This window comes from Lepus europaeus, chromosome 5 (genome assembly GCF_033115175.1).
Source record: "Lepus europaeus isolate LE1 chromosome 5, mLepTim1.pri, whole genome shotgun sequence".
Classification (NCBI taxonomy): Eukaryota; Metazoa; Chordata; class Mammalia; order Lagomorpha; family Leporidae; genus Lepus; species Lepus europaeus.
In genome coordinates, this window is record NC_084831.1 from 40,016,952 (window position 1) to 40,040,026 (window position 23,075).

At 50.3% G+C, this 23,075-nt stretch overlaps 1 protein-coding gene across 1 annotated transcript in view; it reads right to left on the reverse strand.

Annotated features, from left to right (window-relative positions):
* Positions 1-3,414: 3,414 nt before the first annotated feature.
* The window catches only part of AGBL4 (AGBL carboxypeptidase 4), a 1,345,014-nt gene continuing 1,325,353 nt past the window's right edge, over positions 3,415-23,075 (reverse strand). The window contains exons 12-13 of the mRNA XM_062190079.1: positions 10,296-10,392; positions 3,415-3,526 (exon numbers count right to left, since the gene is read on the reverse strand). Coding sequence (XP_062046063.1) covers positions 3,415-3,526; positions 10,296-10,392 — 209 coding nt within the window. The remainder of the gene's footprint in view (positions 3,527-10,295; positions 10,393-23,075) is intronic.

The following is a 23,075-nucleotide window of genomic DNA, read 5'->3' on the forward strand; positions in this document are numbered from 1 at the left end:
TTATGTGATATTAACATAACCACTCCTGTTTTAAAAGAGTATGCATGTACATACGTATATTTACATATCAAGTGAATATGGCAAAATGTCAAAAATTGTTAAATCTATGTGTGCTCATTGAACCCTTATTTGTACTCTTTCATATGGTTTTAAACATTTTAAAATAAAAAGGCAAAAATAAAGGAGTTGGGGTTTTCCAAAGCTGGCCTTAGGGGTGTCAGCTGAGTCACAGTGAGAGAGTAGAATCCATCCTGTGTCCCTACCCTGCCATCATGCAAAAGACTCCAGGGAGAGCTCCTGACTGCAGGCTTCTTCCTGTTGCTGCACAGCAAGCTTCAGAGGTTGCTGGCCCAGCCCTCTCTGCTGTGAGCTTAGTAGTGAAGAAGCTGGGGTAGGTACTAGAGGACTCCAGTTTGTCCCCCACAGCTCTGAGGACAAATATATTTTCAGTCTCCTTTCTGAGCCTCTAGACTGATGCAAAGAAACCAGCACTGGAGAGTGGTGTTCCCATCTAGCATGGCCCTCCCCTCCACACTCTTTTGGCTTAGATGGTCTCTGAAATGCACAGAAGCCAGAAGACGCCTTTGTGGGATTCTGAGACGTGAACGGACAAGAAGATGGGCTGGAGCGCCCCCTGCTGGGAATGGATGGCTGGTTCACTTGCCAGCTTGTTGCTGTTCTCCATCTCAGTGCTGAAAATATTTCCCCTACAGTTTGAGACCATAGTATAACCTTGTCCAAGACAGCTAAGGAGAAGCTGAGCAATCCAAAGCCACAGGAAAGGCCCCTGACAACCCTTGGTCTTATGGTCAGCTCTTTCTTTTCTGATTTGCTGATGTAGAGAAGCACACACTCTTACAGCAAACACATCCTGCATTATAGCCATGCTTTCTCCCCCTGAAGGAGTGCTAAATGTTAGCAGTGTCTGTATGCTGTAATTTAGAGACTTTTAATGTCACTGTGTCTAGCTTTAAATGATACCTTTTATTCTGCACATTCCATTCTCTGACATCCAGAGATGTAACTTCTTGTCTCATGTCATTTCTCCTCAGAGTCCAGCCTAGGAGGGGATGCTTCAAAGCACCCAGATTCCAATCCAGCATCCCACTACAGAATGGACCCCCTGTCTTTCCTCCCTGTTCAGGCTCTGCCTGCATACCTCTGGTGACGGGGGGCTCACTGTCTTCCAGGGACGCCTGTGCAATGGTTACCAACTGTATTCACTAAAAAGTTTTCTTGATCCTCAGTACAGAGTTTTCTAGTTGAGATTTGCTCCTGGATTTGGTGGTTACCTCTGGGCAATGCAGAACAATTTGCTTCTTTTGTTCCATGATGTCCCTTTAACTTCGAAGAGACTGTGTCCTTGCTTTCCTATTCCTACTCCCTCTTAGTTCCCGTCTTAGGGATAAACAGCTCCAGTCTCCTCATCCATTTCTAATGAGAAGTGATTTCCAGACTCATCACCGTCCTTGGTGGTTTTCAGGTGATCACAGCTATCATTAAGTGAGCACATAATTTTTTCTTCTGACATTCTCCACATCTAAATTCATTAAATCTTCACAACAATTATAATGAGGTAGATATTTCTGTTACCATCACATAGATGAGGGAACCAAGATCCACATATGTTAAATAACTAGCTTAAAATCACATAGGTTTTAAGAGATACAACCAGGGTTTGAATTCAGAATTAGAATCGATAGTGACTTGTCTCCAAGTTTTTTTTCTTAAACCACTAGCACAGCTGCTGTCCATTGCCTAATCAATCAGTTCAGTTTTCAAAAATAGGAGGTTGATACTTGTACATGGTCACATCCCTATGGCAGTCGCCTGGCCAAGAAACCCTAGATCTGGACTCCGATGCTCTCATTTTAGGCTCTGTTTGTGCTGTCTACAGTGAAGCCGTCATGTTGAGCTGGTTTCAGTCAAACTCCCCAGGACTGACACAGAAAGTGCTGGAAGGTCGTGTCCTGACTGTTCTTCTATCTTGGTGACAGAATCCCTGATCTCAAAGTGATGGCTACATTAATCTGGGGTTGGCTCGTTGGTTTTTGAGGGAGGGAGACCTAAGGGAAAGATGCCAAGAATGCTCAGAGGAACAGAGGAGCTGCACAAACTACTTTATTTATGTTCCTCTGGGCAAGAACACAGGGGAGAAGCTGTATATACAACACAACATCTGTAGCCAAGTAACTTACGGTTCTTTGTTATCATTTCTGAAAACCAAAATGCAAAAGGCGAGCAAGCTTAGCTCTTGATTTTTGCAACCAACTTTGAAAATCTCCAACCTAAACCAAAAGCAAGACTAACTGGAGCTTTGTGCTAAAGGCCCTATCTCCCTGGAGCCTTCCTGCCTCTCCCTATCTCCTAATCCTCATTTCCGGGAGGTCATTTTAATTAGCAGGCTGTCATGGTGACTCAGCCTGCTGCTTCCACAGACAGGAAGAGAGCAGCCTCCCCGGGACCCATTCATCATACAAAGGCACTTTCTTCTTCAGAAAAATGCACAATATTTAGCTTGCCCCACCTCGGGGACTGCAGCCGCTGTTGTTTTATGTTATCATTCTTGCTTGCCTCAGGGTGCATTCTTTTGTCTTTTGCAGCTCCCTTTGCTGGCAATCAGCCTTTCCTTATTGCAGATTACCAATGGCTACCTCTTCAGGGGTCAGGCTTGATCCCTGTCACCAGGGTTCTAGAGATCTTCACCGTGACAGACCTTCTGGAATGAGTGCCAACACTTCTCATTTTGAGGGGGCTACAGTTTTGATCAAACTGCCCAGGAAAGGGAAATAGCTTTCTGAACACTTCTTGGAAGTTGCATGCTGGGCTTTAGAGGGATGAGAAAGCAGCAAGCAGTTGACAGAGACTCGATCTATCTATCTATCTGTCTCAGACCTCATTGATTTCAAAAATTATGTCTCATTTTTCCCAGACCACGTCAATTTAAAAAAATTCTGTCCCATTTTTCCCAACAGCATGTTTGCCTTGGGGTTGCATGTATTGATTTGGGCACTGCATTTCTAAAGCTGTAAACAATCATAGCCTATCCAAAAAGGCAACCTTCTGTACTAACTACATAACTTTAAAAGATAAAGAACTGGCTCGAGATGTGTCAAAGCCCTTAAAAAGGTGTAGGCTTTCGAATCTCCACGGTGAGGAAAATAGCGTCTGTGCTGCCTGGTTCCAGGCTCCTATTTGATTCCTGAACCTTGAGCTGCAGGCTCCCAATCGATTTTCCATTGGTAACAGGGAAAAAAAAATGATGAAATTTCTCATTTTTCCCCTTCCCTTTCACTAGCCTAAGCATTATCCCTCACATCCTTGTCTTGGAAACCAGAGACAGGTGATTAATTTCATGCCTCAGCAGGAGATGCACGCCCCTGCCCCCACGGAACCTCCCTGGTCTCCATGTCTTTAGAAAGGATTTGCAGGGTCTCTGTGGTTCACTGAGTTCTTCTTGTCCCCTTTGCCGTTGGGGTAGTTGCTCCGCAGGAGTGGGTGCTTGTAGGGAGGGGCTTTTTCTTTCCTGCAAAGAGCGAGATAACAGTGAGAGAGAAGACAGCACATAGACACATCATAATGAAATCATTTGTGTGCATGTCATCTCCCCCGCTGGACTGTGACCTCCTAGGTGCAGTGGCCCCAGAACCCAGCTCACTGCCTGGTTCAAAGCAGGCACTGCAGCTTCAATGAATGCCTGTTAGGTGGATGGACACATTGTATCATTTTTGGTTCTGCAGAAAACTTAATGGTTCTACAGCTACAACTCTTCCACCTTTTCACCCTGATTCCAACTCATTAACACATTGCATGGTGGAATGGGGATAGAAACATAGAGGAGCTATCATTTGGAAGAGCATGGGACCGCATTCCCTTCATAGCCATTGTGAATTTCATTGGCTTCTTTATATTCTTCAGCATAGCCCGACTATGGCATTGCATAATGTCTGTCTCCTCAACAAGACGAGGGGCTCTTGGAGAGCAGAGAACTGTCTGGATCATCTCCACGTCTCAGCACCCAATGCAATACCCTTGACACCACTGATGAGGAACTGTCCATTCGTCTTCTTTGTTGACATCCTGGATCACGAGAAGGGACCAAGTTTTATTCTTTTTTTTTTTTTGACAGGCAGAGTGGATAGTGAGAGAGAGAGAGAGACAGAGAGAAAGGTCTTCCTTTTTGCCGTTGGTTCACCCTCCAATGGCTGCTGTGGCCGGCGCATTGCGCTGATCCGAAGCCAGGAGCCAGGTGCTTCTCCTGGTCTCCCATGCGGGTGCAGGGCCCAAGGACTTGGGCCATCCTCCACTGCCTTCCCGGGCCATAGCAGAGAGCTGGCCTGGAAGAGGGACAACCGGGATAAAATCCGGCGCCCCAACCGGGACTAGAACCCGGTGTGCTGGCGCTGCAAGGCAGAGGATTAGCCTGTTGAGCCACGGTGCTGGCCCCAAGTTTTATTCATTTTTGCATGTTCCTTCTTGCAGTGCCTTGTCTGTTATGTGGTTGACTGACAAAATGATGTGATCTTCATTTAGCTATTGGATAATATTTATTTTTAGTAGAAAGAGTGGGCTTTAATGACAGAATGAACAGAACTGAATTCCCAAGCTGGCCATGTATGGATGTGGATGTGACTTTGGGTGAGTTACTAAGTTTCTCTGAGCTTCATTTGTAAGATGGGAATAAAATATTCCCACCATGCAGTGGTGTTGTGAGGCTAAGTGAGATGTAGATGAACACACTTAGTGTCTTCCCTACCCTACCGCGATTTACACAGTTGTGGTCTTAGCTGTTAGTTTTGGTCCCACAAACTCTGGAAGTGACAGAGGTGAGGCGGTTGTGGATGCTGTCCTTGTTACTCGCAGTGTAGGGGAGGAAATAGATGCATAAACTAACTACACGAAGCAGCAACCACAGTGCACTGCAGAGAGGGGTAAACACCATAATGCGGGAGTCTCTCTCTTGGACTCCATTTGAATTAAGAATGGAGAAGTGCTTTCTTGTAGCTCATCTCACTCTGACCTTGGGACACCTATTTTCCTTCATTGTTGTGTGATCTTGAAGCAGTCCTTTCCTTTCTCTGATCCTTCATTTTCTTTCTTTTTCATTTCTAAAATAGGAGAAGAATCCATGTTCTTCCTGGCTCTTAGGCTCTGGAAAGATGGAAGCTGATGCAGAGTTTTGCAAATTCTGAGGCACCATCTACATATCATGGAGGGGTGTGGCTCTTAGTACACAGAGGGAGCAGGGGACATGCAATGGGCATGTTTTTAGGGGAGGGGGAAAGGTAGGTGTGCTTTCCCTAGAGAGGCAAGTCCAAGTTTGCTCACAAGTGGGGTAGTGGCAGGTGGATAGTGGCATGGAGATAAGGTGCGCAGTGTCTAGGGAGGGCTGTGATGGTACAGAATGATTTGAGAGGGTGGGTTAGGAGGGGGAATAGCCTCTGTAACCAAAGCTGGTGGCTGCAGGCGGGGGGGGGGGGGGGGGGAGGAGAGGAGAGAGGTGAGAGAGAGACAAGAGAGGCATTGGAAAGCAAACATCCCGTGCCCTGGGGCCTCTGCAGAGGCTGTTCCCTTCGGCTCCTGTGCAGACTCCCCTCCTCTGGGGACCCAACTTCCCAGAAAAGAAGCCTCCCTCTTCTCCACACTTCTGCTGTGCCTTGCACAGCAGGCCACCCGGTGACCCACCGTTTTCTGAGTTGCCTCGTTCCCACGTGTTTATCTCCTGAGACTGAGTTTGACACACTGGCTTTTTCTTTATAATTTCTGAGCCATGCGTAAGCCTGGGGTGGAGTGGGCGCTTGAGAAGCATTTGATGAACAGAACTAAACTGCTCTGGTCTCGTCTTTGCCATCTCTTTTGCTCTAAACATCCTGGCCTATCACTGCCGCAGAATGTGTCTTGTTAGGGACTGCTTCTTGCCTCCTCACTCTCGGCCTCCCAACCCAGAATACCCTCTCTCCCATTTCTATTTCACCAAACTAAACTCTGCATGGCCTTTGAAACTCAAACTCCACCTCCTCCCTGAGGCGTTCTTGGGATGTGCGTGCTAGCTGCCAGATACTTGCCAGGCTCTATGGGAGAGCAGTTTCTGCTTGCATCTCACTTTCACCTCTCTGCAGTGGAAAGGGGTCCAAGTCCAGGGTTTCTGGGTCTTCTTCAGACGTACCATTTTGTAGTTCAGTTGTAGTCAGGACGTTGTTAGGACTTGATCTACGGTAGGCCCTGTACCATGCTCTAAGGACACATCCTATCTAGAGGAGAAGCCAGACAGAGACACTGTGACAGCAGACCATGGACATGCATGCTAGAGGGAGCCCGCTGGAGAAGAAGCTGTTCCGTCTTAGGTGGAGAACAGTAACAAGCAAACCCAGGGCATGATCTTTGGACTGAGATTTGGAGGATACCTAGGAATTCATCACCTATAATGAGCAGAAAAGGAGGAGACTCCAGGAAGAGGGAAAAGGATGAACAAAGACATGGAGGCATGCAAATGGCCAATGTGTGCAGTCTGGAGTATAGTTCACGGAGCGGTGGAGCACAAGTGGGGAAGGTGCTCACAGGAGCAGGGGTGCGGTAGGAAGCTGTAACTGAAGCTGAACATTAGACCAGGGTCTTGACTAGCAAGAAGAGGGGCTGGAACATTCTGCTACAGGAACTGGGGAGAAGCCAGGGGAGGATTCTGAGAGTGGGCATGATCTGACACATAGCTGAGTACTCATTATGCACAGTTCAGTACCGTCGGTGATCTTCGCTTCCGTTCACGCCTTGGTTCCATGTACAGGTGGGCTTCTGATGGTCAGGGGCTATGTATGATCCTCCAGCACAGGGCCTGGCACATAGTGGGCTCCAGCGTGTAGCTAATGATACCCACTGCCCCCCAACACACATATACACATCAGAACCTCACTACGGAGCCAGCCCTCCCAGCCTCTTGCTGAGCCCAAATCCACCCCCACTCAGAGGCTTCCCACACCCCCGCCTCCACTCCCACCTGTGCTGCACCGCTGGTGCTTGAGTACCCACAGAAGCCCACTGGCCTCTTTATTTTCCCTGTGCAATTTTGTGACCCTGGATGGAGCATTTGGGACTTTAGCTACATAGCTGTGTCGTTGTGGTTCAAATAAATGCAGGGGCTCAGTGTTGGTCCTCAATGCCATGACCCTGAGCTGGGGCTCTTGTGTCCACATGTCTGCACCTCCACAGGGGCCCTAGCTGAAGGACCCAGTACCCAGGCAAGCTCCCACAGAAGCTGACATATTGTAATTATCCCCCGTGATGAGAGAAAACAAAGATTAATTTTGAATCAAAACATGTAATTTTCCTTTAAAACTAAAACTGCTCTTTCACTTAAGCTATTTGATGCTTGGGTGGAAAATAACACAGAAGAGGGTGAAGTATTCAAATCCTAAATCAGAGCACACAGCCTGTGTCCTCCTGGGAATTAAATTTTAAAGGGCTACTGACCAATTTAGAGCTAAGTGGTGTCTATAGTCTGAAGAGGCAGAGATGCTGCGAAGGAAGTTCTCAATTTCAAGATGGGTGCATTTCTCTTGAGTCCTCATGGCTGTGGACTGTGAGGAATGAGCCCCCCAGCCCATTCTTAAAGAGGGTTCCAAACCTCAGGACAAAGGGATGCCATGAGCAGTTGAAATCAGGGCCCTAAGGACTCCCCTGGATCCTCTGGACCCAGCGTCAGGGGCCCCTCTTCCCCTGTCCCAGAGATCTCTTTCCTGTCTGAGGCCGAGGATGCTAGGCCAGAGGGAGACGGGAGTGAGGACTTAGACTCTAGTCCTGGCTCTGACCACAGGACCCTGGCCTGCTCCTTCAGCCTTCCCTGGGCCTACGTCCACAGCCATATCACGAAGAGGGGCTATCAAGGAGGGGGGGACACTTGGATATTTATAGTGTCATTTGTGGGTCGTACAAAATTATCAGCTTCAATATTAGCCTGCTTGGGCTGGCGTTGGGGTGCAGTGGCTTTAGCTGCCACATGTGAGGCCAGCATCCAAAATGAGCACTGGTTTGAGTCCCAGCTGCTCCACTCCTGACCCAGCTCCCTGCTAATGTGCTCGGGGAAGGCAGCAGGCAATGGTGCAAGTGTTTGGGCCCTTGCCACCCATGAGGGAGACCTGGATGAAGTGCCAGGCTTCAGGCTTCATCTAAGGCCATCCTCGGTTGTTGCAACCATTTGGGGAGTGAAGCAGCAGATGGAAGCTCTCTCTTTCTGTCTCTCTCCCTCTTTCTGTAACTCTGGCTTTCAAATAAATCATTTGTGAAAATAGCCTGCAACTGATCTGTCGAATTAGGAGTCTTGCCTGTGGTTGCCTTGGCAGGGCCAGACCCAGTGATCTTGCAGGCCTCAGATGGCCCACTGGGAGGACATTCCCCACCCCTGGTAGGCGATTGCTAACGTGTGCCTGAGTCACAGCACCATTTCATTGGTCTAGGCAACAATGGTGCAGCATGCAAGAATGAAAGTACTGAAGGAGCAAGATCATTTTTATCAGGCTCTGTTAAGAGGACCTGAAAGAGACAATCCCCAAATTAACTTGCAAATGAGATTCTAGGAATTCTTTTGAGCTTTCTAAAGCTTTAAATGTTTAAGAACTTTAAACAAGTGGGAATGGCTTCTGAGAAGGAACTGAGCACTTTCCTCCAGAGCGGAGTCCCTCAGAGGCAGGGGTCATGCCTTATTCATCTACTCGCTCCAGCGTCTCCCTGCTGCCAGAGGCTGGCAGAAAGTGCTGCTTTTCATAAGTCAATGGATGCAGGGCAGGCTCTGCAGGGGCACAGAGGAGAACGGTGGGACAAGCAGCCCAGGTGGTCTGTGAGCAATCCCAGAGGGGTACCAGTGAGAGGGCTTTACTTAGGCCTGAGGCCCCGCGATGTAATTCACAGCATGGTGGAACGTGGATGGACCTTGAAATGTCATCACCCAGCACAACCACATAAGCCAAGGAACTTGCCGCAGCCCATGGTGAGCTGAGTGGAAGTCCGGCACTGCAACCTAGACACTAGAGGGCTCTCCCAAGCTCCTGCCCCATCTTCAAAGTCACTTTCAGATTTTGAATTTTATTTATTTATTCACTCATTCATTTTCAGATTGGGACATTTCAGAGGTTGTCATTCCCATTTAATAGGTTGGTAGATAATAGCTTCAGGAGACCAGGGAACTTGCTGAAGACCTCACAGTTTGCATGAGCCCGAGACTGAACTTGAACCCGCATTGATGAACTTCCACTGGAAGTAGAGCTTGCTGCAGTCCAACCCAGCTTTAGAATTATGAAAGCATGAAATCAAACCCTGGCTCTGCCAAGAACCCTTTGACCTCAGGCAAATCTCTTTATCTCCCCAAACCTCCTTTCCTTTATTTGTAAGAAGGGAAACATAACGTCTATGAGGAATAAAGAAGATGATCCGCAACAAGCACTTCATAGCATACATAACAGTGATTTGTATTTTTTTTATTAGTAACAGGGTAGAAAGGCAGGGTGCATCAATGCAAAGGCCTTGAGGCATCACCATACATGGGCAGGATCATGGCCAGGGTCAGTGGAACGAATGGGCTGGCAGGAGCATAGAGTTGGACATCATCAGGGAGCTGGATCACCGAGGGAGCAGGAGATGAGGCCTAGAGGTAGGGCCGGGCCAGCACATCCCCGGTGCCGTTGGACATCATGGTCCAAATGCTGACTGGGCTCGCCACCGGCAGGCATGAGGACGCCAGGCCCTCAAACGGGATGGACGCTTGCCTTGGATCTTTTCTCCTCACTGGCCCTGCAAGTTGTCCCCAGCGGAGATGTCAACATGGATGTTTTCCAGGCTGTGTCCATGCCAGCCCCAGGGAAGGGGTCTACTTGTACAATTAGGATATGCTGTGCTGGGGGCTTGTCCTAATAATGACTACCACCTTCCCCACTTTATAGATGAGGACACTGAGGGACTGGAGAAGTTCATAAAGGAAGCCTAGGGGAGCAGGTATCAGGAGGAGCAGCATAGGAAACACCCACACTAACGTAGAACAAGGACTGAACGTGGCTTCCCGGTGACTGCTCATCCCTGGGATTTCCACGTTAGACTGAACCCTGGCAGTATCCTCTCACTCTCTGGCCCCCCAATGAAAGCTATGCTCAGGAAACATGCTCTTCTGCCCCCTCCCATCTCGGTGATTGGGCAAGGTTCCCATGGCACCCACGGGAAGCAGGGCCAACTAGACACTCAGGGGTTGCCCCAGGACACAAGGGCAGGTAAGCAGGACTTGAGCCCAGACTACTCTGCCCTGCCCTGCTACTTACCGCAGCCGGGGCACGGGGATTGCCACCTTCTCAACCAGGGAGTTCAGCCGATAATAATCCAGAAATGTCCTTGCCACGTTCCGGCCCAGCTTCATATCTGCAGGGGTGTGTGTTAAGGAGCTCTGAAAGGAGACTGGGGCAGAGTGAGAACAGGACTAGTGATAAAAATGGTGATAGAAACGGAACGGCAACACCACTCACTCCTCCAGGTGTTTTGTAAGGACGCACTTCTTGACACTCACAACACCTTACATGTTAATTACTCTTACTATCTGCATTTTACAGAGAGCAAGCCTGAGCTGAAGTTAAGTAAGTTGTCTAAGATCACAGAACTGGGAAGAGGCGAAGCCAGGATAAAGGGCCAGGTCGTCTTACCCCAAACCTGTGCTCATAGCTTTTATTCGTTTATTTTTTAAAGATTTATTTATTTACTTGAAAGGCTGAGTGACAGAGACAGAGCTCTTCCATCCGCTGATTCACTCCCCAACTGGCTGCAATGGCTAGGGCTGTGTCAGACTGAAGTCAGGAGCCTGGAACTCCATCCGGATCTCCCACATGGCTGGCATAGGCCCAAGTACTTGGGGCCATCTTCCACTGCTTTCCCAGGTGTGTTAGTAGAGAGCTGGATTAGAAGTGGAACAGCCAGGACTTGAACTTGTGCTCCAATATGGGATGTTGGAGTTGCAGGTGGCAGTTAAACCTGCTGTGCTACAATGCTGGCCCCTCATAGATTTCCAAACGTACCACAGCCCTTTACATCAGTAGGCTTCCTTGGTCTGGCCTCAGGTGCTCAGGATGAAGCCAGATAAACAAAGCCAAGAGCAAGAGATCCTTTGTTATATACAGACTGTGCCCTATCCAACCCTCCAGGATCAGTATTCTATTTTTTTTTTTTTTTAATTTTTGACAGGCAGAGTGGACAGTGAGAGAGAGAGAGAGAGAAAGGTCCTCCTTTTTGCCGTTGGTTCACCCTCCAATGGCCGCCGCGGTAGCGCGCTGCGGCCGGCGCACCACGCTGATCTGATGGCAGGAGCCAGGTGCTTATCCTGGTCTCCCATGGGGTGCAGGGCCCAAGGACTTGGGCCATCCTCCACTGCACTCCCTGGCCACAGCAGAGAGCTGGCCTGGAAGAGGGGCAACCGGGACAGGATCGGTGCCCTGACCGGGACTAGAACCCGGTGTGCCGGCGCCGCAAGGCGGAGGATTAGCCTAGTGAGCCGCGGCGCCGGGCTTTGCTCATGCCGGGCCATCTTCCCAGACCAGCCCTTCCCCCCCCCTCCCCTGCTGTCCAGGACCCACCCCTTCTCAGCCTCCAGACCTCGGTTCCGCTGTCCATGTGCTGGGTACCTCTTCCATGCACAGTCTCTTTCCCAGGCCTTCACCCACCAGATCCCTTCCATACTATGATAAATCTAGGACAACTGAAGAAGACGTTTCACGAAGAGGACACAAAATTACCATCAATGCAGAGATGAATGTCCACCCATCCATCTGTCCATCCATCTAGCCTTCCACACATCTGTCCGTCCATCCATCCTTCCACCCAGCCATCCAGCCAGCTGCCCACCCATACAACATGCTTAGAAGACTGCACTGTGCCAGGATCTGTGTGAGGGGAGGGCTCTGGTGGGTCACGGAGGAGAGGACAAAGAGATGTAGTTGGTGACAGTTGCTGATGGCCTTCCATCAGCTGTCTGGGGCTGGCCTGGGGCATACAGGCCACCACTCTTCCCAGGGCCATGGAGATGGGCCAGCATCTGAGAAGCCGTCAAGTGAGTTCTCACCCCCTTCTTCACGAAGTCCCCAGGCCGGGGGTAGACCTGGCCCAGGACCTGAAAACTGGCGTTTATGGAGCACCTGCTGTGTGCCTGGCACTGCACTTAGTGCTTTGCCTACATATGCATTTCACTCTTTAAAACAACCCCGTGCAGGAGGTGACCTTGCTTGGGGAGGTTGGGGAACTTGTCCACAGCCACAGAACTGGTCATGGTAGTAGAGTCAGGACTCAAATCCAGGTGAGACTGACCGCAGAACTGTGAGCTTTCCATTACCCTGTTTCCCAACTTGAAAGCACCTTTTCTGTCAAAGCGTGAGTCATCCCAGGCCAGCGCCTGGTGGGAAAAGGAAAAACACCAGACAAGGTGTTTATGACAGTGAGATGCGCTGCAGGCTTGCTGTGCTCCGAGGCTGCCACCTGCTTTCTTCATCTGGATGTGACCGACCTTCTCCGTCCCATTCATTAAAAAAGTTCACAAGCTGGCATTGGGTATGGCCTCTCTGACCGGCAGACCTCGAAGGCAGCCTCCCTGCCAGGGCCCATAGAGGCAAGCTGCCTGCTTTAACCCAGCCTAGTCTCTAGCTGGCCCGAGGAGACCGAATCGCAGGGTATGGGCTGACAGAGAGAGCCACAGGGCATGGAGGAAAGCAGAGGTCCCTGTGGGCTGAGTGAGAAAGTTGCAGCAGAAGTTCTGTCAACAGATGTATCCCATCCGAGTCCCGGCTGTGCCACACGCTGGGCACACAGTCTGTGCTTTCCAAAGATTGTCTGCAGCAATATCGCATCGCCCAGCTCACGGGCTGTTCCAGGATACAGCCGTGGGGCTCCTGCCACGAGAGTGTGTTGTGTGTCCCTGCCCTTCGTTCATGCATGGGAAAGAATGGCAGAGTTGACCCTGGGGGTCCTATGAGGCAAGGCCAGAGAAAGGTAACGTTACTTGCACCCGAGCTTGCAGGCAAGACTTCAGACGGCCCCTAGGCCCTGGGACTGCACGGGCAGAGATTCCTGGTTGGCCCACATCTCCTCCAGTGCTCCACTGTTCCAGCTGTGGCCATTACTGACTGCAGTCACACCAGTCTCGAAGCGAGAGCCCCCACATCTAGACCGCCTCCAGTTTCTGACCCCCAGAGAACATGCAAGTATAGTGATTGCTCTTCCAAGTCACTATGTTTTGGGAGATTTCCTAACATACAAATTGAGAACTGAGACACTGTGTGACCTTGTACAGATTATTCTGTCTCTCCAAGCCTCGGTTTCCTCATCTGTAAACTGTGAATAATAATGTTGTCTTATGGAGTTGTTGGGATTAGTGTGTGATTGCTGTGAATAACCTGAGGGCTGCCCAGCCGAAGGAATGGGAAAGCCAGAAGCCTGGGCCCTCTGCCCTATCTACACTGAGAGCCGGACTTGCTGTTACCATATGAGGCATCCTTGTTAATGGATCCTCTCGGATCTTGCAAGGGAATGGGGGTGAGCTGTCTCAGTGAAATGTCCCACTGCAAGGTGGTAATCATTTGGGGCAGTCTCTGTTTAGAAGACAGCGTGTTGAAGATGGGAACGGTCTGGGACAACCCTGTTTCCCTTCCCCCTCCAATCCTCAAACTCTGAAAGCCCCACTCTAGATTATTTACTGTGATGGCCCTGCTCGAGTCAAGGAATGGGACACAGGTGAGCAGTGGGGAGAGATTGATTGAACATTTTCAATTAAAATAGGCTGTCTTTGAACAAAGATTTAAGATCTGGGCAAGGGGAGGCAATAATTCTCTTGCCTAGAACCCTTTTCAACAGACTGCATTTTTAAGAGAGAAAAAAATGGAGGTGACAACACTCAACTACTCACTGTCAACGAAATTCTCAGGATGGTCTGTCAGTGGGAAACCTCACACCATCCTCGGAGCCTTATGTAGGTCACTGACCTGTTTTGCACAGATGGTAGGGAATGCCCTGCCACGAGGGGCAGGTGGGATCAGGACCCTGAGAGCAGACAAGCAGGAGGATCGGCTAGCATCATCGGAAACTTGGACTGACTTGGTGACTTTGGCCCAGAGCTGCTTAGAATTAAAGGGTGAGTCGCCAGCCCCATCCTCCTATTTCATGGGGCCCTCCAGTAGGTCTTGAGGATTTGAACTCTGAGAGCTCATTTGCATTCACTCCTTCATTCATGCATTGATTCGTTGATTCATTTGCGAGCCTCTGCCCAAGTGCATACTGCTGCAAAGCAATGGAGCCTGGGGTTAGGTAAAGAAGGGTCAGACAAATGCATTCTACAGTCTAGAGGAAGAAACCAACAAGTCCCAATTAAGTACGCTACCAAGCAGGCTGCTGTATTGTCGCCTTCCCAACAGCAAACGCTGCTATCCTTAGAGTTCCCTTTGCAACACATACAGGGTCATGACTATCACACTGCTTTGCCACAGCCCTGCAAGGTGCAAGCACGATTCTACACATTTTTCACAAGTGAGGAAGCTGAAAAATCAGAGAGTCTATTTGCATGGTTAACCCAGAATCTCGTGGCCTGAAAGTGACAGAGAAAGCAATGCGCACATGTTGTCTTTTCTCTTGAGTGCATGATCTGAAATAGGACAGTGAAGTGCTTGAGGGCCCATACGTCTGAAAGGTGAGACTACAAGATCAGTCTGTAGACGGATTAGTGAGGGCTTTGAATGTCAAGTTCAGGAATTTACACTTCTATTCTGTAGGCAATAAAAACCAGTGAGTGTCTGTGAGTTGTATCTGTGATTCATCCGCTCAATATGTGTATTTGTCCACTATGTTCAGGCTCTTTGGAAAGCTCACAGTGTACTATGGTTAACAACAAGAACAACAAAATAGAAAACCACAACAATGGTTCTTAAGTCTAAATGTGGAAATAGATGACAAGGTATTAATAATTTTAAAAAACTCAAATAACTAATTATGACTGTAATAGCACAATGAAGAAAATGCACAGGGTTTGGTGCTGGCACTGTGGTGCAGTGGGTAAAGCCACCACTGGGATGTCAGCATCCCATATGGGCGCTGGTTCGAGACCTGGCTGCTCCACTTCTGATCCAACTCCCTGCTGTGGCCTGGGATAGCAGTAGAAGATAGTCCAAGTCCTTGGGCCCCTGCACCCCCGTGCGAGACCCAGAGGAAGCTCCTGGCTCCTGGCTTTGGATTGGCGCAGCTCCGGCCGTTGCAGTCAATTGGGGAGTGAACCAGTGGATGGAAGACCTCTCTCTCTCTGCCTCTACTGCTCTCTCTGTGTAACTCTGACTTTCAAATAAATACATCTTTTAAAAAAAGCACAGGGTTTGTAATTGAGGACAATAGGAGCATAGGCAGGCCTCTGAGGAGGGGACAGGCAAGCTGAGGGTGGAAAGTGGGTACAGCAGGCACGAGAGGAGTTAGTGTAGCATGCTGGACAGGGACTGGATCCCAGAGGCCCTGTTCTGGGCCACCTGTAAGCAGCTGGACTTTCTGAGTGAATGGGAAGCTCCTGAAGAACTTGAAGCAGGAACACAACGCAGTCAGGTTACATTTCTCTCCTCCCCTCCCTCCCTCCCTCCCCTCCCCTCTCCTCCCCTCTCCTCCCCCTTTCATCCTCTCCCCTCCCCTCCCCTCCCCTCCCTCCCTCCCTTCCTCCCTCTCTTCCTTCCTTCCTTCCTTCCTCTCTTTCTCTCTCTCTTTCCCTTTCTTTCTTTCTTTCTTTCTTTCTTTCTTTCTTTCTTTCTTTCTCTTCTTTTCTTTCTTAATATTTATTTATTTGAAAGGCAGAGTCACAGAGAGAGAAGGATAGACAGAATTTCCAACCACTGGTTCATTCCCCAAACGGCCACAACGGTCGGCTGTGCCGAATCCAGGATCCAAGAGCTTCATCCTGGTTTCCCTCATGGGTACAGAGGTCCAAGCACTTAGGCCACCTTCTGCTACTTTCCCAGGCATGTTTAGCAGGGAGCTGTACCAAAAGTGGAGCATCTGGAACTTGAACCAGCACCCTTATAGGATGCTGGCATTGTAGGAGACGACTTAACACTGTTGCCACAGTGCTGGCCCCTGAGGTATATTTCTTTTGAAGGTCACTGTTGTGCTAAAAACCAGGAGACAAGCATGGAGCCAGGAGGCTGTTGTCATGGTGCATGTGGAAGACGAGGGGACCCGGACTGGACAGGGCAGTAGGGGTGGGAGAGTGCATTTGGGGAGGAAGAACTGACAAGACCTGCTGACAGATCCTAGCTGTGGGAGACACACCGCAGCTACATGATGTGCCACCATGGCAAGTGCTGTGACTTAAAGACACAGAGCAAGGCGTGGGAAGCTGGGGGCAGGGAGCGGCGCTAAGCAGAGTGGCCACAAGAGGTCTCTCTGGTAAGGTGGGGTTTGCACGGCCTCAGAGGAGGCAAAGAAGCCGGCCAGCACCTAGGGTGCTTTGGTCCTCCTCTTCCAACACAGGAGCCGCAGCCATCCCTTTGTGAGCGGGGCCCTTGCTAGCCCAGGCATACCCCAGACAAGTCCTGCTGGGGGCCAGGAACGCCTCCTCCCTGGCATGTGGCAGCTCCCTGTCCACAGACACTTCCCCTCTCCTGGAGCAGCCTCAGAGGCGAGGAGGCTCGCACGTCCTCCAAGTGGCCTGTGGCCTCCCCCACCCCCACCCCGGCCCCATCCTGCTCTTTCCCTCCAGGGCACACTCGGAAGCCTTCTCCCACTTCCTGCTCCTGCAGCTCACCGAGAAGAGCACCAGCGCCCTGCCTGGCTGCCCTGCCCCCGAGGATGCTGAGGCCAGCTCTGACCATCACAAACCACCCTCTTTCATCTCCCTTTCCCCTCAGCTGTGTGCCACAGGCAGCTCGGGTTCCTGGCCCCTTTCTGCACATGAGCAAGCAGAAGTCGCTTGTCTGATGAGGCACACCAAGGATCGGTGCAAGAGCACTGAAGCCCGGCCATCCCTTCATTCATCTACTTATTAAGAGCCTTCCTGGGCCAGACACTCTTCCACCAGCTGGGATGAAATGAGCGGAAAAACAGACACAGGTCTGGTCTTCCAGGAAGTCTTTCCCTGTCATCATCCTGCCTCCAAATAAGAAAATGTAACTCCTACCTGCTCCCCGTTTAGAAACCCCCAGAGAATTCATTTTCTGCTCACAGTCCTACCCCTGCCAGCAACAGATGATCACCATTAAAGGGGCAAGATTAATTCTGCAGAGCAGTAGGCCAAGGAAGAGTGATTTCTCTTCGGTGAGGCTGACAGCACTGCTGGAATATTAAGAGGCACCTGTCTGGGAGCCTCTAGGTGAAGCCCGAAGAACAATGCGACAATGAAATATCTTTTGTCTCTGCCTCCCTCACCAATCCTCCCACGGTGTAGGACAGGTGCATGACTAAACCGATGAATCCCTCTCTGAAGTGTGGTGTGGGGGCTGCAAATGTATTTGTAGGCAAGTCCCGAGGCACTCCTGAGGTACAGAGGCCTGGGAATGAGAGAGAAGGGGCGGGTCAGGGAGAGTCAGGGAGGGACGGCAGGCGACAAAGAGACGGGCAGAGGCAGACACCAAAGGAGAAAGAGACGCAAGCAGGCAGCTGGGTACACAGAGAACCCCATCGGGATGGAGAGGGAAGAAAAGGAGAGAAAGGTAATCGGAGGGGCCGAGAGAGACTCGGACTTGGAAAATGAAGCGAAATGGAGACAGGGAGAGAGAGAGAAAGAGAGAGAGAGAGAGAGAGAGAGAGAGAGAGGCAAATGTAGACAATAGGGGAGAGAGGACATGATGCAGAAAGGGGTGAAAGACAGAAGCAGAGAAACGCAGGCCTAAGAGAAGGTGCATGGTGAGCTGCAGTGCCATGGAAATAAAGACAGAGACAGTGGGGGAGGCAGAGAAGGGAGACCCAGGCAGTGGCAGCAGAGGGACCCTGCTTGGCATGTGTGCGATGCAGTTCCCCAAGCGGCTGTCACCTGCCAGGCTCACTGTGTCTGTGTCAGCGTGGGGGGAGCCCACCCAGTCATCAAAGGACCCCTTAAAGTTTGGGAAACAGCGGTGCAGGGGGAGCTGCTATGCTGGTTTCCTGTTGCCACTAAAACAAATGGCCATGGATTGAGTGGCTTAAAGCAATGGGCGTGTATTCTTTCACAGGTCTGGAGGTCAGAAGTCAGAAGATGGCTTCACGGGGCCCAGTTCCCCGTGTTAACAGGGCCACACTTCCTGCAGAGACTCCGGGGAAGTTGATGCTTTCTGGTATCCCCTGACATCCCAGCTGCAGCTCCAGGGTCACATTGCCTCCGTTGTCCTCTGTAGTCCAAGCCCTTGCCTTTGAGAAGGTCACATGTGACTACATTTGAGGCCCTACTAGGTAACCCAGCATAATCCCGGTTGCCCAGATCCTTAACAGTAAATCTGTTAAGATCTCCTTTCCTTCTAAAATTGCATTTATTACCGGATTCCCGGGGATTAGGATCAGCACATCTTTGGGGCTCATTATTCAGTCTGCAACGCGTTGAGAGCCGTCTGCTGAGCTGAGCACTGAGGCTGCAGATGCCGGGATGCCCGGTGCAGAGTCCACACCCCCACACACCTTGCTGGGCGCTCGGCTCAGCTCACCGCCCTGACCCCCACAGGTGACAAGTGTGTGTCGGGATTTGCACCAGAGATGTCTACGGCGGGAGTGCTGCTCACAGACATCACTCGCTGCCTCTCGAGGCAGGGACACCTGCACTGGACCACGTTGTTGCCTGTTTTCCCTCTGAAACAGATGGCCAACCCGCTGCTTCCTGTTCTCCCACTACTTCTTTAGTTCAGACCCTGAATATCTGGACTGTCACTTCAGCCTCCTGATTGGTTTTTTGTTCTTCAGTGTTCTCCACTGCTGCTGAGAATGGTGCTCTCTCAATGGCTAAGCTGGTCACTTCCTGATCTACAACCCCGCACAGACTCTGTCACTTACAGGGTAAGAGCTAAACTCTGACATCAGGCCTCCGTGGCCTCCCATGAGCCACTAGAAGTCTTCGTCTCTGCACTCTATCTCGTGCACCTGTTTATAAGGTGAGGGCTCCAGTCTGAAAAGCTTGTGTTTTAGTCTAGGCTAACTACAGGTTCGCTTTGTGACCTTGGACAAGCTACTTACCCTTGCTGAGCCTCGGTCTCCTTGTCTCTGAAATGGACAATGAGACCCACTTCACAGGACTACTGTGTTAATTAGGAGTTCGATATCCCAGCACCCAGGGCAATTCTGGTATGTAGTAGCTGTGTTTATTGTCATTAGTATTGATGAAACTTCCACCTGCAACAAAGTGTGAGCTCTTCCAGCGTGTGGGATAAGAGTGTGACATGGCTCCAACTTGTTTCCAGAGCCATTCAGGACAGGTTAGGCTTGGGGAAAAAGCACGACAAAGGGAAACAAAACACGAAGATGATAGAGGTGGAAACAAATGGACAGAGACAAAAAGAGAGGAAGAAATTATTTTTGAGGGCCGGCGCTGTGGCATAGTAGGTTAAACCACTGTTTTTGCAGCTCCAGCATCCCATATGGATGCTGGTTCAAGCCTCGGTTGCTCCACTTCCAATCCAGCTCCCTGCTAAATGCACCTGGGAAAGCAGTGGAAGATGGCCCAAGTGCTTGGGTCCCTGCATCCATGTGGGAGACCCAGAAGAAATTCCAAGATCCTGGCTTTGGTCTGGCCCAGACCTGGCTGTTGTGGCCATTTGGGGAGTGAACCAGCAGATGGAAGATCTAGCTTTCCTCTTCTCTCTGTAACTCTGCCTTTCAAATAAATAAAAACAAATCTTAAAAAAATTATTTTTTAAATTCCGCATCTTCTGGATTCAGACTAAGATCTTACAGGCTTCATCCCTGGTGGGTGCCTCAGTTTCCCATCCTGTGTGATTATCTGGAGGTTGATCTAGAAGAACACTAGGTTGAGTCTGCTCTCTGCTCAGGGATGTATCTCCCTGGAGCAGGGCACATCCTTTCTGGCCCAGCAGGTGCGAGCTGCCTCTTCAGACCCCAGGGTGGTGCTGACCACACTGATGGGGCATCTGCAAGAGAGCTCGGGCCATGGGTCCGTCTGCTGGACTAGAGCAGGAGGGGCGCTGACCTCAGATCCACCTGCTTGACTCAGACTGGAACCATCTTAGAGGAGTTTTGGACTTCCGACCACGTTGGGCAGTTGTTGTCATTTGTCACTCATTATTCATTCAACAGACACTTATGGAGCACATTGTGGTGCCCAGTGGTATAACAGTTACAGAGTGTGCAGACTGCCGTAGAGAATACACGAAGCCGTGGTCCTGTCATTAGGTTGTATTCCAGGCACCATTGCTATTTCAGGTTGGAGTCTGGGATGGGGTTGATCCCTCAAATACAAGCTGTCTGGCAGCATCCCTGGCCTCTCCTGCTTGATATCAGCCCTGCCCACCTCATTGTGCCAACCAAAAATGTCATCTTCAAACATCACCAAACATTCCCTGAAGACCGGGCAAACTTGGCTCTAGGTGAGAGTCTCTGGCCTAGGGCTTGCACAGTAGCTGGTGGAGACACAGCAGGGGACATAGACAGGGGTTTGATTGGGGAGGGGCCTTGGCATCCCTGCCTGGGAAAAGTCATCCCCAATGGATCCTTGGAAATGGGGAATGGGAAAGGAATTGCCCCCCACAGGCTGCACCAGCCTTGTAGGACTGACATCCATCCAATCAGCCCGTCACCTTGGCAGGGGAAGTGGCCTCTGCACATCCCCAGCTCAACCCAAGCCCTGAGGTGCCTCTCCTTTGCCTACTGGCCCTCGGCCGCTGGCGTTTACAGCCCATCTATCTCAGACCCACTTCTAACTCAAGAGGGAAATTAATCTCTCTCCGGCTTCCACACTATCACTTGCCTGGTGGCTCCCTCACTGCCCCTCCTCTTCCACTCCAAGCACCTGCAATTTCCCAGCCATGCTTCTCTTTCCCCAGTGATGACTGGCCATGGCTCTGGAAACCGGGCCCTGGCTAAGTGATTGTCAGCACTTTGATGGTGCCAGGCCGGCAATGGGCCTTTGCTTGTCAGAGAGATGCTCAGCCCCCGTGTGTCTCGTATATATTTTTAGAAGCTTCAATGGATGTGTGGTAAAAACAAGTACAAAGACCAAGGTAAATATTTGCACAGCAGCACCCTGGAGCCATGGGGTGGGGAGAGGGAAGAGAGAAGAGGAAGGGAGGTGGGCTAAGCTCAGGGAGCTCGATGGGTTCAGGAGGCTGTGCGGCCTCTCATGGGGCAGTCTCCCCAAACTATCAGTTGTCCAACCTGCAAAGTTGGACGGGCGATGGATTTGCTGATATTGGAAATCTTCCAGGTCTGATGCTCCATGATCCTCTACATCAGGGCTTCCTACCTGGGCCCTGCTGTCCTCTGATATTACAGGCAAGATTTTACATGTGTTTGTGAATTTTCTGGGGAGGTATTTATAAATGTCCACAATGTTCAAAGGAGTCAACATCCTACAAAATGTTCAGAATCTCTGCTCTAGGTCTGGGGATGGAGATAATCGAGCTTATCACCACCTTCCAGGTAACTGTCCTTTTCCTTTTTCCTTTTTTTAAAAAGATTTATTTATTTATTTGAAGGAGTCACAGAGAGGCAGAGGCAGAGAGAGAAAGAGATCTTCCATGCACTGGTTTACTCTCCAAATGGTCGCAATAGTTGGAGCTGCACCAATCCGAAGCCAGTTGTCAAGAGCTTCTTCCAGGTCTCCCACATGAGTGCAGGGGCTCAAGCACTTAGGTCATCCTCCTCTTCCTTCCCAGGCCACAGCAGAGAGCTGGCTCGGAAGTAGAGCAACCAGGTCTCCAACTGGCGCCTGTATGGGATGCTGGCACTGCAGGCGGCAACTTTACCAGGCCCCCTTTGCATTTCCTCATGCATTCCCTCCTTTTTTTTTTTTTTTTAAAGATTTATTTATTTATTTGAAAGTCAGAGTTACACAGAGAGAGAAGAGGAGAGAGAGAGAGAAAGAGAGAGAGAGAGGTCTTTCATCCCCTGGTTCACTCCCCAGTTGGCCGCAACGGTGGGAGCTGTGCCGATCCGAAGCCAGGAGCTTCTTCTGGGTCTCCCACATGGGTGCAGGGGCCCAAGGACTTGGGCCATCTTCTACTGCTTTCCCAGGCCCTAGCATAGAGCTGGATTGGAAGTGGAGCAGCCGGGTCTCAAACCGGTGCCCATATGGATGCCGGCACTTCAGGCCAGGGCGTTAACCCGCTGTGCCACAGCACCAGCCCCCATGCATTCTCTTCTTACATCCCAGCTCTTCTGGACTTGGTGAGACTTTGGCAGCAGGGGGAAGTGAAATCAAGCTAGACATGGAACAGAACAAGCCATACGTGGGCTTTGTATCCCAAGGGCATGTGCCATGGCTTACCTAGAAACCCTAAAGAGTCAGGTGACCCCAGTTTGCTGCGGCGGTCAAAGAACAGCTCAGCAAAGGAAATTCCTAGGAGGCGACTGTGACACTCAGCTGGTGTCCAGGACATTCTGCTGCTGAGAGATGGGGGGTGGTCTTTGGCTGGGAAGTATGAAACCCTAGGCTTAGAACTGGAGGGTTTGAGGAAAGGACAAGATAAAGGGTCCCTGATCATCACCATCACCATCATCATCATCATCAGAAGCCGGCTCCCCATTCCTATAGCTCCACCTCTGATCAGGGCCAGATCTGAAGCACTTACGGGGATTATCTTGTGAGGATTAACCAAGTGAGCCATGGTGCCGGCCCCTTCTGCGCAATTTTTTTAACTCTTCTCTTGAACTTAAAATTTAGGATGGATTTAACATTTCTGAACACTTTCCTATCACCTGGACACTGTATTAGTTCCACTTTTTAAAGATTTATTTCTTACTTGAAAAGCAGAATGACAGAGGGTTGTGTGTGTGTGTGTGTATACATGTGTATATATATATATAGAGAGAGAGAGAGAGAGTGTGTGTATATATAGAGAGGGGGGAGAGAGAGAGAGAGAGAGAGAGAGAGAGAGAGAGAGAGAGAGAAATCTATCTTCCATCGGCTG